Source organism: Pseudogymnoascus destructans, assembly GCF_001641265.1.
Source record: "Pseudogymnoascus destructans isolate 20631-21 unplaced genomic scaffold scaffold_32, whole genome shotgun sequence".
Lineage (NCBI taxonomy): Eukaryota > Fungi > Ascomycota > Leotiomycetes > Thelebolales > Thelebolaceae > Pseudogymnoascus > Pseudogymnoascus destructans.
Genome location: NW_020167551.1, coordinates 40174 through 57453, shown reverse-complemented (window position 1 = coordinate 57453; position 17280 = coordinate 40174). Strand labels below are relative to the sequence as shown.

At 48.7% G+C, this 17280-nt stretch overlaps 4 protein-coding genes across 4 annotated transcripts; all 4 read right to left on the bottom strand.

The window, feature by feature from the left end:
- Positions 1-2247: 2247 nt before the first annotated feature.
- On the bottom strand, positions 2248-2808 carry VC83_08805 (uncharacterized protein; the record flags this gene model as incomplete). The annotated part of the gene is made up of 1 exon (XM_024472348.1): positions 2248-2808. The coding sequence occupies one exon, from the start codon at positions 2806-2808 to the stop codon at positions 2248-2250; it is 561 nt and encodes a 186-aa protein (XP_024319941.1).
- A 1078-nt stretch (positions 2809-3886) lies between these two features.
- Positions 3887-5126, bottom strand: VC83_08804 (uncharacterized protein; the record flags this gene model as incomplete). Its single annotated transcript, XM_024472347.1, has 3 exons — positions 3887-4390; positions 4517-4908; positions 4961-5126. 3 exons carry the CDS (start codon positions 5124-5126, stop codon positions 3887-3889), a joined length of 1062 nt encoding a protein of 353 aa, XP_024319942.1.
- A 7826-nt stretch (positions 5127-12952) lies between these two features.
- On the bottom strand, positions 12953-14143 carry VC83_08803 (uncharacterized protein). The gene has a single exon (XM_024472346.1). The coding sequence runs from the start codon at positions 13943-13945 to the stop codon at positions 13157-13159; it is 789 nt and encodes a 262-aa protein (XP_024319939.1). The 5' UTR covers positions 13946-14143; the 3' UTR covers positions 12953-13156.
- A 1285-nt stretch (positions 14144-15428) lies between these two features.
- VC83_08802 (uncharacterized protein) lies at positions 15429-16054 on the bottom strand (the record flags this gene model as incomplete). Its single annotated transcript, XM_024472345.1, has 2 exons — positions 15429-15845; positions 15893-16054. 2 exons carry the CDS (start codon positions 16052-16054, stop codon positions 15429-15431), a joined length of 579 nt encoding a protein of 192 aa, XP_024319940.1.
- Positions 16055-17280: the final 1226 nt, after the last annotated feature.

The following is a 17280-nucleotide window of genomic DNA, read 5'->3' as shown; positions in this document are numbered from 1 at the left end:
AACGGGTACGGAAAAGGGAATTACTTGAATTCCAAAGGAGTAACCCAGACACCGAGCTACCAAGGGAGTTACTCGAAGTAATCATAGACCCTGATATTGAGCGTAGGAGACAGGAGGAAGAGGAGGAGAAGGAGGAGCAGTTGCACTGGCAATTGGCCGCTGAAGAAAGTGGTTTTGTTGACTTTGCAGACCTTGACTACGACATGATCCACAGTGCAAGTGACAGTGTAAGTGATAATCAATCACTGCCCGACAATATAGATCCTAACCTATTTAATTAATCAATTATATCTACGTTCATTGCTGTTTGTTGTCCAGATAGTCGCGTTGTCCTGATGTCGCATTGGACGCGCTCGCGTTTGCCGAGAGAGCAAGGATCGCTTTCGCAGCAAGGATCGCTTTCGCCAACCGCCTCCAGGCGGTGGTTTGGAAACCAACGATTACGTACTGGTACGTACATCACCCTGGAGTTGTGAGGATCGGCCTATAATAAACAAGGGTAAGGACAGGGCTTTCGCAACCCCTTCAAGCAAAAAGGTCACAAAAGCGCCAACGTTGGTTAAGTTGCAGTGTGAGTCATATTGTTCTATTGCTTTCTATAGTTTTCTATCCCTAAGATAATTACGTCGTCTTACGAAAGCCCTTTTCCTGCACCCCACTTTGTTCATCGTTACTTCCTCTCTTTCTATCTCATTCTTGTCAAACCAGTGACAAGAACTTCTGCTGTCCCAGTCCTCACCAGATGATCAAAGCAGTCACGCCAGAGAAAGTATCCCCCTCGTCTTGTTGAAAGATATTTCCCAGAATCAGCTACTCGTAGAGCCTGTGCATTGACTGCATCCTTCAAAAATGGAGCCTCATGAACTGTGACCCCCTCTTCAGAAAACCTCACAACCTGCTGCTGACGATTGCTGGTATGATGAAAATTTGGTATTATAGCCTCATGTCGATTTCAGCAAAGTAATATCTACATTCACATGATCAGACATACCTCGGGTGCCGAGTCGTTCGACATCTCGTGCCTTTGAGAGATATCATCCACCTGCTCAGCTAATCCTTCCATGTCTGTTCTAGCTATGCTACTCGGTATCGACTCGTTGACAAGAGCATGGTGTGTCTCTTGGGGGGAGGCTTTGTCATCTTCTGTCCTTCGCTCTAATGCTTCCAGGATTTGGGGACCTGATGATTTCATGGTGAAAATTATGTTCTCCTCTGATATCAATAGAAAAACTCGTCGTTGGAGTAGAGGATCGGTCCGTTTCTTTAAATCCTCCAGTATTTATATAAATTTCCATTCAGAACCACCGCATGGTTATCTGCGGGGGGGTTATCAGTATGATCAGGTGGTGCTTAATTTGAGAGGACTTGTGCCTGAAAAGGGCCATATTACGTTTGCTTCACGCTAAGCTGTCTCGAGATTGAAGATGTGTTCGCCACAAAGAACAGGTATCAATAAAGCACTCATCGCACATACCCATGCCTTCATGAGTGCGCTTGGCTTTCAACACATATATGCGAATGATGAGCCCCGAGGAATGCTTTCAGATAGTCGTCAATAATAGGACACACACAATCCTCCTTATTGCAGAAGACAAGCTTGCTATTGATAGGATGCATGAATCTGTAGCGAAGCTCCACGCGGATGCAACCAAGAGAGTCATCGGTTTGAAACGCAAGGCCACCGAAGATCTGTCTCACACTTACCACGCATGGAAGATGGTTGTCTGCACCGATGGGAATGAGCTACCGTAAAATGTCAGAAGTTCCATTTCCTTTGAGAGTCACGTGGGTGCATAGTAAAAATGGCAACGGTATCATGACATTGCAGAGTAATTTGCAACCAGGATTGCTGGGGCGTCTAGAGAGTAATATAGCTAGAGAGTGACATTAAGTATAAGAGAGCCATAATTTCCCACGTGACTGCTACAGGTAAGGAAACTTTCTCGAAAATGCAGGTGAGGGTTCATTTGGCACTAAATTAACTTATTTCAAGTGGATCCGAGGGGCTTTTCTTTCCGGCTTGTAATTAGTAGTAGGAGAGCACAGGTACAAGGGGAGATTTAGTGATAGCAAGGCAGTTGGCGCTACCGCCTAAGAGCGGAGCTTGGGGTGGGCACGGCGTGACGGCAGGCGGCAAAGAGGCGGCTGCTTCGGGACCGAGAAATTCTTGTGCTTATGGCCTCGCAGTCGATCCAAAGGATCCGTCTAACATCGAACGGTTGGTCAACAATTACATGACAAGAGGAATCAGGGTGTTAGGTATTTCCAAGTATCGTCCTCCCATTTGACAAGGTTGATGTCTATCTCCCTCTCCAGCCTCTCCCTCTCCAGCCTTTCCTTCTCCAGCCTCTCCTTCTCCAGCCTCTCCTTCTCAAGCCTCTCCATCTCCAGCCGCTCCCTATCCAGCCGCTCCAACCACGCCTCCCGTCGCTTTTTATGTTCCAGAAGCTTCCGCTTCCACCTTTCATTCTCGGCTGGCGTCGAGCTGCTCGTAGGCTGCTCTGGCTGTCCACCATCACCCATTCCTTCCGCCTGGGTTTGGCTTGGACCTGCTTCTGGGACAAACAGGCCCCCGTCATCTTCTGCAGGTTCTAGCGCACTAGGTGGCCAGTCCGTTCGGGACCCGACCGTGTGCTGTTGAGCATCAAGGCTTGGGCCATGAGGTAAATCTCTGAAGTCTGGAACAGGAGAGAGAGATGGAGAGCGGCCATGGCTACCACCCTGGCCAGTAGGTCTCCAGGTCGGCCAGCCAAAGAAGGCGAGATAAACCTGTTTTCGGACGAAGAAGTTTGTGATGCCTTTTGTCATACTGACATTCGTTGCACTCAGTTTGCTATCAAACTCAAGAGCAAACTTGGAAATCTCCTCCTCAAACCTACAAGTCACTATACATATTTTGGCTTATCACACCAACAACAAGAGCAATACTACTCAACGATTGCTACAACCATCTATGATTCATTACACGTCATCGCTCCTTAGTTACTGGGCCGATATTACCACATAGCATATCTCTACAACCCTCTATGATTCATTACATGACATCACTCATACTACCACATGACATATCTCTACCAACTAGAGGCCTAGGAGCATGAACGATAGCTCTAAAAGCTCCTACAAACCTCTATGATTCATTACATGTCATCGCTCTTTAGTTACCCACAAGATTGGTTAAGTTATGACATAATTTGTCTATGACATAATTTGTCTATGACATAATTTGTCTATAGGGGTACTCTGACCTTGGACCTCCTTTTACTTCCTATAGGCTACGAACCTAAGAGATGGTTCTATGGGATTCTCTTACATCGACTACAGTTACCAAGCCTGGTAAGTCATGGAAAGTCTTGGAAAATGAGAGAACTACATTCCTTTAGCATAAATAGGATTGCCCTTTCCTTAAGAAAGGGCAAGCAGACAATACAGTAAATCGACTATCACATACTTCCACGTCTTTTCCAAGCTTCCAAGCATTGATCTTGTTACTCCTTGTTTCTGAAAAGTCAGTGAGGTGTTAACCTCTGACTTATCCCTGAGTTCTCAGACTCAACATTTGTTGCAACTTGTCTGAACCACTTCACTACATCACACACCTGATTGCTGCGTTGTGGAATAGTCTAAGCTACGACCCTTTGGCTCTGTTTTCTAAGACAGTGTGTTGTCTTAGTAAATTCATCCCTTCCTTGGGTGGCTAGATTCTCACATCTGGTGCACCCACCATTACACCTTTGCCTTGCTGGTCACTCTCGTCATGGAGGTGATTGATAAACCAGAATTTCCGGTCCTCGTTGAATTTCAGCCTGAGTGGTGTGCCGCATCTACGAGCTATCTCTACTCCGCATCCCGACATAACGAGGGGAGGATGCTCCGATGGTGGGGTTTGCTAGGCGAGTGCAGCTGGATACTGCTGCAAATGCTTTATCCTGGTACTGGTAAACCCCAGCTGGTCTGCCAAGTCAGCAAAGCGGCGGAGGACAGCTCGATCTGCCATCGCTGCAGGCTGCATCACGTGGCCCTCCTTCACTGGTTCCTTTGGCATATCCGCGAAGTGCCGCATGGCATACGCAATGATCTGCCGGTACCCGAGATCGACTTGGTCTCCACGCGTCCCCTGCCCGTACACAAAAGCATTCTCGGCGACCTGAATCTTAGCCTGGCCATCCATGATCCGAACGCGGCCGTCCTCTTGATCAACAGGGGAGAATAGTTGCTTGAAGGCATGAGAGATCTGGACATTGTCGCCCGTTAGCTGCTTGACGCAGTTGGCGAGGCGCTCCAAGTACCCGATGTCTTTGAAGAAGGTCGCGAGAAATGGAATTAGGCCCTCAACGCACTTTAGCCAGCTCCAGATATCGTCGCGCTCGCTGTCGTCGAAAGCGCTGAATACCTCCCCCCCACGCACTCGAATGCGGAGGAACTCCGCGTCCGCTGTTGACGCTCATGGTGCCTTCAGCTCTAAAGCCTTCACTGTCGCTTGATCAATCTTCCCCATAGCAGCCTTATTGCCACGTACAAGATCGGACCAGACCTGCTTGATGCGGCGAAGGTAGTGTAAAAGTTCCTGTACCGCGAGAAATCGGCCAAAATCAATCATCCATGCCAGCCCTCTGCCTACCGTATCATACTTCAGAGCCATCACTTTGTGCAGCGTAGTCATCTTCATCCCGCCCCAGAGACCTGGAATGTCCAGCAAGTCATCGAATGCTGCCGTCAGTGCTTCATTACGGGTGAGCGTCAGCAGGTACTCCTTCCGCTCGCCTCGCAGGCACGCCTTCCACCGCATTTCAAAGCTGAAATTCTGCTGGAAATGGTAGCGCCGCATCTTGTAGTAAATCTCGCCATCGGAGGGCTTCTCCTCGTTGGCATATTCTTCAACGAGGCATGTCTTTAGGTCGACGTTCAGGTCTAGGTAGTCACACATTAGCACGACCCATATGTGAGAAGGCCTCGATCTTACCTGCGAGGTACAGATCAACCGTCCACCAATCGTCCCCAGGATGGAGAAATTCGCACCCAGCTTCGATCCTGTGCCGGCCGTGGAGACACTCAAGATGGAAGCCGGTCGGAAATTCTAGCAGGGGATAGTCGGGCACCTCATCATTAGTCAGCAAGTCGTCTGCCATCCTCCCCAACCGCTGCAATGCGGCATCGAGGCTTTCCTGGTTGATGATCACAGGGACGTGATTGCAGAGAGGCACTCGATGACATCCTTCCTTCTGAAAACAATCCACCAGGAAGTCCGCTTGTCTCTTGCTGTATTCACGTGGCTGATCTTGGCGGAAAAAGAGCACGCAAGACTGATGCGCGCAGTACCCTTGTACTTCAGTCGCCGCTCTTCCTCGAGCATGGAGTCCTCGTTTTGGGAAGACAAAAGGAAGCCAAAGTCATTTTCAAACAACATGGGCCAAATGTTACGACGGAACAAGAAGGCTGGCCAACTACAGGACAGGAAGGAGGGAGGTCGCATGAGACCGGCCCTGGTACCTGGAGGGGCAGCGGGGAATAGTAGTTCCGAAAGTATCACGTGATGGACTCGCAGGATGATGAGAAGAGTCCTAAGAGTCCAGGACTCCGAGGACTCGAGTGAGTTCCCAAGAGTCCACTAGGCACGACGCCACTATATAAGTAGATAGTATTTCCTTAGATAGGAGCTTCGTGCTCAACTCAATACAGTATTTGTTATATACTAGTAACGTGTTACTTGAAGCCTTTGTGTCTGATCCCCTGCCTCCTCTGATAAGTAAACCTTTACGCAAGAGAACCTCTGTGTCTTCTATCGTTTAGAAGTCAGCGTTACACTTTGAGCACCACTTCTACGAGGTACCGGCTTACACACAAAGCAACATGTCTGTCGTCAGTTCGAAGGGGAAAACCCCCACCACGCCAACTTCGTCTCAGAGGTCTAAGCCTGAGAATGAAGAGATGCCCGATGCACCCACCGTCAACGAACTCAAGGAAACTCTACGCGTCAAGTTGCCCGACACTTACTCCGGCAACCGAAAGGAACTTGAGGTGTTTTTGCTACAGGTCGAACTGTACCAGCACTTCAATGATGAGAAGTTTCCCACCCAGGAGAGCTATGCCCTGTGGACTGCGTCCTACCTTAGGGGGGAAGCCCTGGGATGGATCGAACCATTCCTCAAGGACTATTTCAAATATGAAAGTACCAATGGAAGCATGACAACTACGCAGACTATGTTTGGCAGCTGGAATGGATTCTGTAAGGAAATCCGACGCATGTTCGGAGACATCGATGAGATTAAGACCGCAGAAGACCATCTGTTTGCACTTAAGCAGACTGGCAGCGCCCTCACATACTCCACAGAATTCCAGAGATACGGCAATCAGACAGGATGGGATGCCAGCGCACTCATCAGCCACTACCGACGTGGGCTGAAGAGCCATATACGTATGGAACTTGCCCGTTTGGAACAACAACCAACGGACATGGTAGCGCTAATCGAACATACGGTCCGAATCGACAATCGACTATACGAATTCCAGAAGGAACGTCGGACCTATGACAAGCCCAAGAAAAGTTACCCCTACCGGGGAAACGAGGGCAGACGACGGGATCAACACCCGCGAGACAACCGTTGGTCGGACCCAATGGAACTCGATGCCACGTTCAAACCTGGACGACCCCGTGACCCTAAGAAAGACAGACAATTCAAGGAACGACTCTGTTTTAACTGCGACAAGCCAGGCCACATGGCCCGAGACTGCAGACAGCCAAAGAAAGGGAACGGCGGACGCAAAGTCGGCAAACAACTCAATGCCACCTGGACAGGACAGTTGAACGCAACGTTTGTGAGCAAACAGGACTGGGGAATAAACGGCGAAAGCACCCCAGAAGACGAGAGCTCAGATGAAGGGTCGGAGGCGGAATCGTTCACCGTCTCGGAACAGGAGACCTTCGATGAACTCGCACCTATGGAACCAATGAGTCCACGGTGCAAGAGCGTAGTAAGACGCATGGCAAAACACGCCCACGCGAAGATTAGGGCCGAACGAGACAAGCCCAATGGCCAGAGGAGAATCCCCATGCTTAAAGACCTCTACGGGAACCTGTTACAGGGACTTCCGTTAAAATGCAAGGTGGACGACTGCAAGGATGACCTCTGGAGATACTACGACCAACTAACGAATACCCGCAGGCTGCTTGGCACGTCCCAAGACGTAGCTAAGTTGGAAGCCCAAGAAGCGGAAGAACTGGAGAAGGATGTCGAGCATATGGCTAAACTGAAGTATATGAAAAGCGTCGAAATTTACTACCAGGACCGCAGGAGAGCCCTGAAGAAGTACGACGAGAAAGCCAGAGATATGCTCCGACGGGAAAATGCGAGACCCACTCCACGCATCGAAAGGAGAGCCATGGAGCAACTAGACACGTTCTCCACGCCTCCGAGGGAAGATAGTGCATGGGTGAGAGGACAGCGGGAACTATCAATGACAGACGCAACAGAGACTGATCATCCCTGGCACGCGTATGTCTACTGGGAGTATTGCAGCGAAGATGATTGCAAGCTCCACTGGAAAAAGAAACACCAGAATCAGTTGTTTCCCCGATCCTCGCCCAGGATACACTTCAGAGACGCAGAGCAAGTTCACGCCCTCAGGCGAAGCCAGTCTGAAGGGGACTTGCCTATCAAAAGCGAACAGGTATACAAGAAATACCCACATCTGCTAGACGAAGCAGAAGAGCGAGGGAAACGATCTCCCCAAGGACCACCATTGGAAGCGGATGAATACTATCCTTCCTCGGACGAGTCAAAAAACTAGGAGTCCTCGACGGTAGGCCACCGGCGAGCGACATGAAGAGGCCTAGTACAGACCAGCTATGCGCCACGACGGGCAGCATGCAACTATATGTGGTCGCTAAGATACAACAGCGACACCTCCGAGCAATGATTGACTCAGGAGCGACGGGCAACTTTATGACAAAGAAAGTAGCAGACACGCAAGGTTTCAAGACGCAATTGAAAACCGAACCATACCCGTTAATGGTCGTAGATGGAGAGCCCATCTCGACTAATGAAGGAATGGTGACCCACGAAACGGTCCCATTGGAAATGGTCATGCTACACGGGCACAAGGAAACGATTCAGTTTGACATCGTGCACATGGACAACCATGCGTGCATCCTTGGTGTGCCATGGCTCAAGAAACACAACCCCCAGATCGACTGGTGGAACGAGAAAGTTGTGATGAGCCAGTGCGCGTGTGAACAACGGACGGACACGCGACAACGGGAGAAACCCTCCCAGGGCCGGAAGGAGTTATGTGCAACCTCCGAGCTCGATGACCTAGCCCAGGCATCCTCACCGACGAGTATACCGGTGGAGTACAAGGAATACGAGCAATTATTCCAGGAAGGCCCTAAGAACGAGGCGCTTCCTAAGCACCAACCATGGGATCACGAGATACCTTTGGAGAAAGACAAGAGTCCACCGTTCGGACCAATATATCAGCTATCGGAAAAGGAGCTGAAGGTACTTAAGGAGTACATCGATGATAACCTAGCGAAAGGATTCATCAGACCATCCACATCACCAGCAGGAAGTCCGGTGCTTTTCGTACCAAAGAAAGATGGCTCCCTACGGTTATGTGTGGACTATCGAGCGTTGAACAACATCACAATCAAGGACAGGTATGCCCTGCCGTTAATCAACGAACTACACGATAGATTTCAAGGAGCAAAGATCTTCAGTAAGCTAGATCTGCGAGGAGCATACAACCTGATCCGAATCAAGGCTGGGGAAGAGTGGAAAACAGCATTCCGCACCCGCTATGGCCTATTCGAGTATCAAGTCATGCCCTTTGGGCTAACAAACGCACCCGCATCTATGCAACGACTGATGAATGATGCTTTGCACGAATACTTAGACATCTTTACCATTGTCTACCTAGACGATGTCCTGGTGTATTCAGCAACCAAGGAGGAGCATGTCAAGCATGTCAAACTCGTCCTGAAGAAACTAAAGGAGTACAGCTTACTCCTCAAACCAGAGAAGTGCGAGTTCCATAAAAACCAAGTCGAATTCTTGGGTTACATTATTGGAACGCATGGCATCAAGATGGACCAAGCAAAAGTAACGGCAGTGTTGGAATGGCCAACACCGACCACGGTCAAGGAAGTGCAAGCCTTCCTAGGCTTCGCCAACTTCTACCGAAGATTCATCTCGGGATATTCCAAGGTAGCTCAACCACTCACGGAGCTTACCAGAAAGGATCTCGAATTCAAATGGACGGACAAGGCAGAGGCTGCTTTCCAGGAACTTAAGACGAAGTTCACGGAAGCACCTATCCTTGCTACATTTGACCCTGCAAAGAAGATCATCCTCGAAACGGACTCTTCTGACTTCGCAATTGGAGCATGTCTGAATCAACCAGACGAGAACGGTAAGTTCAAACCAATCGCGTACTACTCTAGGAAACTGTCACCCGCGGAACTCAATTACGACATCCACGACAAGGAGCTACTGGCTATTGTCGTTGCCTTTGAGCAGTGGCGAGTATATCTTGAGGGATCCACCTACCCTGTGCAGGTATGGACGGATCACAAGAACCTCATATACTTCACCACGACCAAGGTTTTAAACCGCAGACAAGTCCGCTGGGCAGAAACCCTCGCAGCCTACAACTTCACGATAACCTATCGCAAGGGCTCCGAGAATGCAAGAGCAGACGCTCTCAGCAGACGGACCGACTACGCCGGCCCAAAGGAAGAAAGACCTAGAGCAATTCTGAAGAAAACAGATGCAGGAATACAGTACAACGAGTTACTAGCGACGATCTCAGTCATCGAAGATACAGAACTCGAGGAAAGACTCAAGAAAGCTTACGCAACAGACGAATGCGCCAAGCGAGTCTTGTCCAAAGTCGAAGGCGACTTCGCCATCGACGAACAAGGATTGATTCGATACAAAGGGTTAGTGTATGTCCCAAGTCAAATGAGACGCCCACTGGTGCAAGAACAACACTCGTTACCAGCACACGGTCATCAGGGAGTAACACGAACCTTCGAACGAATCACTCGACACTACTACTTCCCAGGTATGAGGAAGCAGGTAGAGACAGTGGTAAGAGAGTGCGACATTTGCAGCAAGTCAAAATCCAATAGGCATCTGCCATACGGACAACTCAAGTCGACACCAGTACCAAAAGGAGCGTGGAAATCAATAGCTTTGGACTTCATCGTCAAGCTTCCACCCTCCAAGGACCCGTTAACAGGAATAGAATACGACTCTATCCTCGTCATCACGGAAAGACTCACGAAATATGGTAAGTTTATACCATATCTAGAAGCTAGCGACGCCGAGGCGCTCGCATATACCTTCATTCGAGTCATATTAGCCGATCATGGGATGCCAGAAGAAATCATCTCAGATAGAGACAAGCTCTTTACTTCGAAATTCTGGAAATCATTGATGGCGCTACTGGGAACAAATCATAAGCTATCAACAGCTTTTCATCCCCAGACAGACGGCCAAACAGAAAGATTAAATCAGACCCTTGAACAGTACCTGCGAAGCTATGTCAATCATCAACAGGACAACTGGGTTCAGATCTTACCCATCGCACAGTTTGCATATAACAGCGCGATGACAGAAGCAACGAAAGTCTCACCGTTCTTTGCCAATTATGGCTACCAGCCAGAAGCATATAGGCAACCAAGACCGGATGAATCACGAGCTGAACAAGCCCTGATCGTGGTGGAACAACTGAAATCGTTCCATGAACAACTTGCGACGGACATCCAATTCTTAAATGAACGATCCGCCGCATACGCAAACAAGAAGCGCAGTATGGAACCTGCCTTCAAGGAGGGGGATAAAGTATACCTACTCCGGAAACATATCAAAACGAAACGACCAAGCACAAAGTTGGACTTCAAGAAATTGGGACCATTCAAAATATTGAACAAAGTCAGCTCAGTTAATTACAGACTGCAGCTACCCAGGAAGTCTAGACTACACCCGGTATTTCATGTCTCACTACTGGAACCAGCAAGAGGAAATACCCCAATTGCGACCGACACCGAACTCCAACCCGAGAATGAGATAATCGAATATGAGGTCGAAGCGATCCTAGACAGAAGGTTAGTAGGACGTCGAGAAGAGTTTTTGATAAAATGGGAAAATTACGAACCTACGGATAATTCGTGGGAACCAACAAGGAACATCAGCAAAGAACTGCTGGAGGAATATCGACGCCGCCATCCGCCAGCCATTGATCCCAAGATGCAGGGGAGTAGGCCAGTGGATCGGAGGAAGCGGGGGTCCCGGTCACAGACGAGGAGGCAGCGCTAACTGCCTGTTCCTCGGCCTCAACAGCGTCACGCTTCTCAGCAGCCACACGTTCGGCCTCCTCTGCCGCATCAAGCTCGTCGAGGGTTTTCAAACCTCGTCGGAGCATATCTTTACCACGGGTTCGGATGAGGCGTTTCTGCTTTCGCAGACGAAGTAACTTCGAAAGGGTTTCTTCCTCTTCGCGATCCAGGCGATCCTCCTCCCGTTCGAGCTTCACCCAGTCGGGATGCTCAGGACCCATACAGTCACACTTTTCTTTCAAGTTGCGACGAACGCACTCGGCGCACCGCCGTGAATCATTTGGAGACGACACGCAAGTAATGTTTCACCTCACGCAGTTCGAGCAAGAATCCATTTCGGGTAGTTCGTATCCGTGGTTCTTTATTCGACGGACAAGATCGTTGCGTTCCTGGAGTTTGCGGGCAGTGTCAGTAGGCATGTTGCATGTTGAAGGACTCGCTGAGGAGCAGCAGAGTCCCGGGGACATGGACGTACTTATAGGATTCGAGACGAATGCCCAGGGGAAGGGAGCGAGTGTTACGACGGAACAAGAAGGCTGGCCAACTACAGGACAGGAAGGAGGGAGGTCGCATGAGACCGGCCCTGGTACCTGGAGGGGCAGCGGGGAATAGTAGTTCCGAAAGTATCACGTGACGGACTCGCAGGATGATGAGAAGAGTCCTAAGAGTCCAGGACTCCGAGGACTCGAGTGAGTTCCCAGGAGTCCACTAGGCACGTGATGGACTCGCAGGATGATGAGAAGAGTCCTAAGAGTCCAGGACTCTGAGGACTCGAGTGAGTTCCCAAGAGTCCACTAGGCACGACGCCACTATATAAGTAGATAGTATTTCCTTAGATAGGAGCTTCGTGCTCAACTCAATACAGTATTTGTTATATACTAGTAACGTGTTACTTGAAGCCTTTGTGTCTGATCCCCTGCCTCCTCTGATAAGTAAACCTTTACGCAAGAGAACCTCTGTGTCTTCTATCGTTTAGAAGTCAGCGTTACACTAGGCTCACATGTAAATAAGTCATTTGGCCATGAGGAAGTTGAGGAAACTAGTGCCACTAGTCCTAGCGACTCTAAGTTTAAGACTTGAAGGGATACGGTCAACTAATGTGTCGGAGGTGGTGGTGCTGTTGTAGAGGTGTCAAGCCAATTCGTGTACTATATAACAAGTCTACACTTATAAAGTGGGTGATGGTATTCACCTACGGTGACGAATAGAATAGAGGTCTATTCCAGACTTTCGGTGGAGTAAAAGGATGTCCGCGAACGAGAATACATAGTGATAGTTTAGAGATGGGACAACTATAAACATAGAGTATGTTGCCCAGTATATGGTAATAATACCGTTATAATTACTATTCTGTTTGATCTACTTAGTCGACACTCTATTATTTTCGTAACTTATAGAGAGTTAACCTGTCAGGACCACCACAGGTTTCACTTGAAGCGCCACTGCAAGGCATATTACATAAAGATACAGTATCTGTTGCTGGACGGCAGGTGTTGCGAATCTGATTGTCGCAATAGCACTGACCCCCATACTCAATACCAGCGAACGAGTAACCAGCTTTGCTGCAAGTAGCTTGGCATACTTCGTTGTCATAGACCGACGAGTTGCATCATCATACAGTGCGTTTGCGAGAGTACGGGAAGTTGTAACATCAGCATAGCAACCCGTCAACTCATACATAGTTAACCTGTCAGGACCACCACATATTTGAGTGGCGTCGCCGTTGCACGGCATATTGCACTTGGTAAGTTGATCACTATAGGCTTTCTGCTACATTTACAGGGCATAATGGCGGAGAATCAGTTCCTCAGTCACCACTTTTTAAGCCTCCAGAACCACTCCACCATTACCAGACTCGTCCAACAACTGCCCTTTCAATCCCTCCACTTCCCTTTCTATAACCTCGGTATTCCCCGACTGCTTTGCCGTCTCAAAATCAATGAGAATTGCGCCCCTTTCCGAAATCAAGAAGTTGTGCCTGTTTAAATCGCCATGAAGGACTCCCAATCCATGCAATCGTCTGACAACGGCCTCACAGGCAGGAAGGTCCGAGATCGTGGCGTGGTGACCTTCAACATATTCGATGAGGAATCCGATAACCCGTCCATCTTCAGTTAAGTAACCTAAGAACTCCGGCCCGATATTGTGGCCCTCTATCCATGAATACGCTTGAGTCTCGGCGATGTAGTACCCCATCTCCCAGTGGAATCTCGCAAATTTGGCGACTATTGGTTTCTCGAATTGTGGGGAGGATGCCATGTAGACGTTCGATCTGAGTCTCTCTCCGATTTCAAAGGATAGGTATGGGTAGAACTTCGAGTGCCACAGTGGGTTGATTGAAGGGAGATTTTCTTTGAAGGTCTCTGCGAAGAATGGCGTTGGACTTCCCGCCGTTTGCGAGATGCGACCACAGTTCCAGTCGCCTTCGGGAAATGGCGGCAACTTTTCTAGCAGGATCGGTGGGAAACATAGGTCGTCGACTTCGTAGATTCCTGGATAGATGGTGATGTACTTGAAGTGCTTTTTGCTCACCAGCATTCTGTAATAACTGGGTCTGTTGCCCTCGGGATCAATGTCTTGATTCAAGATCTCGACCTTGGTAAGATGCATAGCTTTGGCGGGCGCGAGGCCTCGGGTACACGATAAAGAACGCCTTTAATAACAAGACTTGACTTGGTTTCCTCGATTCGGTCTTGATATCGAGGTCTGTGGTAGTGGGCGCGAAACTTTTATTGGGGATGTTGTTGCAGAACACGAGTATCGCGTTGAAAATAATTGCAAGTTCGACAGCGGTTTAGTTAACGAATAAGATCATTGTTAATACTGTCACACATCTGCCTCAGCATTTTGCAGAACATTTAAAACGGGAGTATCTAGCTGAGGTTCGCGGACTCCAGGCGCTTATTGTGCATCAACGGCGCGAAATGATACATTCCTTCTTACAATCATCCTTTATGGTGCGATAGTAGCCAATTGATCTATACTAAGTTTCGACCAACCTAACGTGGTACAATATAAATGCAGTTTCTATCTCTGCCTGCACGCGCGCGCTGAATTTCAATCGCGCGCGACCTGTAGATATGCGCTGTCCATGAGCTTCTTGAGGTCCACCTGGACCGTTCCAAGTATATAACAGCTCTTCTGCACCTTAAAATCTGATCATTAGCACCTACAAAATATACCCATACAAGTAAGAACTTCTCTTGCATTGAATAGGATTGGAAAACTGGTGCGTGCTTTTAAATCGCCTCACAGTATCCCGAAGAAGGCTGACTTTCTAGGATTTCATAAGAATAGGTATTTCTTTCAAGCAAACTTTTTCGGTACTCTGCTTAAGCAAGTCGACCATGTGAGAAAAATTCCGAATTTAAGCAATGCGAGGCACGCCTTGGCACCAACGTCAAATGCAAGAAGGAGAAGGACTCAGCTCATATGTGTAAGACGCACATGACAAACCCTGGCAAAGATGAGATGCACCGTTAAGATGCATTGCGGTTGATGAATTATATTCTAAAGCCGAGCAAGACAGTTGTACCAAGTTGCTGGATGTCCAGGAAAGGAATGCTGGCTGGCCCGGTTGATAAATAGAGCAGAATATACAAGCAATCACGCATTTGGTCTAAAAATGGATCTTGGATACAGTCATCAAGGTATAATCGGCTCAAAATTTTGAAGTTGCTGAGAAATCCCAAAAATCTGGCATCGGAGCTACACTGATCCCTCCCAGCAGGAAGAATATAGTCTGACACCACCCTTCTCCCTATCTGAGACACCTGGCACTTTTGAAAGTGCTCCATATATCCAGCAGCAGAGTAGACAGTATTCCAATTTGAATATCCACGTCTCTCATCTCGAGGTCCGAGGCGACATGCTTGGCAAGACACTCCCCAGTCAAGGTTTCCTGTCCTTCTATCTAGAGTAGGGAGTCTGACCATTGCCATAAAACGATATGGATTCTGCCCATGACTATCGAATTGTTGCAGCATTTGATTCGAAATGGGAGGTGGGTGAAAATGTGGCGGTTGCATTGCGTTGTAAGGTGGGAAGCTATCAACAAGTGCACGGGCGCGCCAGCTGAGAGCTCTGAAGTCCGTCAGACTTCGCAAGTCAAGTCAAGTATGCTGAAAATCGAATGGATGATCTCAAGTGGAAGGGCATCTAAATCCCCTATGTTGGAAAAAGAGGTAGCGTTATTCGCTTTGTAATCAGCGCGTGGCTGGAATAGGCCATTGTCGAGTGGGCAAAGTCTTTGGAGAGATTGAGGCTGAATCGTCATTCGCGTCAATTCAGGGCGTGACCAGGTAAGAAGGCGGAATTCGTCCTTGGTTAAGCTTATAGGCGAAGCCATCTTTTGTGTAAACGACAGGTGAACTCCCTCAACGAAATCTGAGATAATGAACGGTCCAAATTGCTGCGGGTCTTTCTCAGTGAAGCCCCAGCTTATCAAGCGTGGGACAGGAATCGTGGTCTGCTCGCGGAGCAATTTGATGATTTGGACCTCATTCGCGACCTTTTCGTCCCGAAAAAAGTTGCATGTCCTTGCCCTGGGAACCGAACAATAGCATCCGGGCCGCTATCGTTGAACGTGATTTTGAGGCAGAAGTTGAAGGAGCCTTCCAACCAGTCAACAACTTTAGTTTCCCGTCCTGGCCGCGAACAGGCGACAAATGCAGCAGTTTCATCAGTTGCGTCGAGAACGCGCTCCTTCCACTCGTTCATCACTTGTATTCTCAGCTATTTCATCGAAGACACTCAATTTCACAGCAGTTTGAAGTCAACCGGAGAGATGTTTAGGTGGAGATATCATCAGTGAGGGGATTGAAGATAATTGAAATGGTATGGTAGAGTGGCCAGTGTTGGCGACAGTAAAGCTTGGCATTGAATGGCGATAAGAGTTACTCCATTGTACTAGCGCAATGTAGTATACATAGTGCAAAGTATTTTTAATAGTGCTACTACAGCATAGTATAGCTTTGTATTATACTGCTTGTTGTTGTTGTTGTTTATTCATACCTCGTTTCCAGCAGACCGCCGGGGAAACCCATGGCGCCAAGTTGCCGTAGCCGCAGCTGAGGTCAGGTTCCAGATTGGTTGGATATCGGACTCTTGGCTAACAGGCAGAGAATCTCAGCTTCTAAACTAATAGTTATTCAGCATAGCGATGACTGGCACAAAATTAAGCAATGCCGTGGACTAAATTGTGCCATAAGGTTGCGGGGAAGTGCTGGTGCGTCCGTGAGAAGTCTGAACGTCCTTCCTTCTAACCCTGCTCACCCTTCAGGCCGCAAGGGGTCGTGATTCCGCGCTATGCCTATTGGCACGATGGAGACCATTAATCTGATGTTACGCAAGCTTGTGTATGGCAGAGCGGACGGGATGCCCAATTCTCTCGAGTCTATGGTCGTATGTGATTGTTCTTGGAGTATGACACAATACCCAGGGGGCCAAGATGCCCGAATGCGAAAAAACGTATTTTACCATTGGGAAAGATGAGAAGAAGTGGCGTAATAGAGTGATAACACGATATGGGGACGGGGAATCTTTACCTTCACTATACATAATTCTTCGCACCCATTCCCATCCCTTCGCACCTCCCCTCCCTCCTCCACTTCGAAGTCTATAAAACCACCCGCTATCACACACTTCCCGAAGATACCATAGCAACCCACTCCAGGGCAACGATTGCTAGTGGTGGGCTGCCCCGTCCGCAATCCCCGTCATACGTGCTTTCGTTTCTGGTTGTTAGCGATTCAGGGGGCGGAGGGTGGTGCAGGTGGAGCCTTGATGTGAGACTGCAACGACAGTGAGAAGATGACGGCGAGAATCCTCCCCCAACGACAAGAACCAGACGACGACAACACCTCCAACAGCAACATTAACTGTCAGTGAGAAATCTCCTCAGCACCCGCCTAGTACCGCCCTCTCCATCTCGAGCCCCCCCAAAA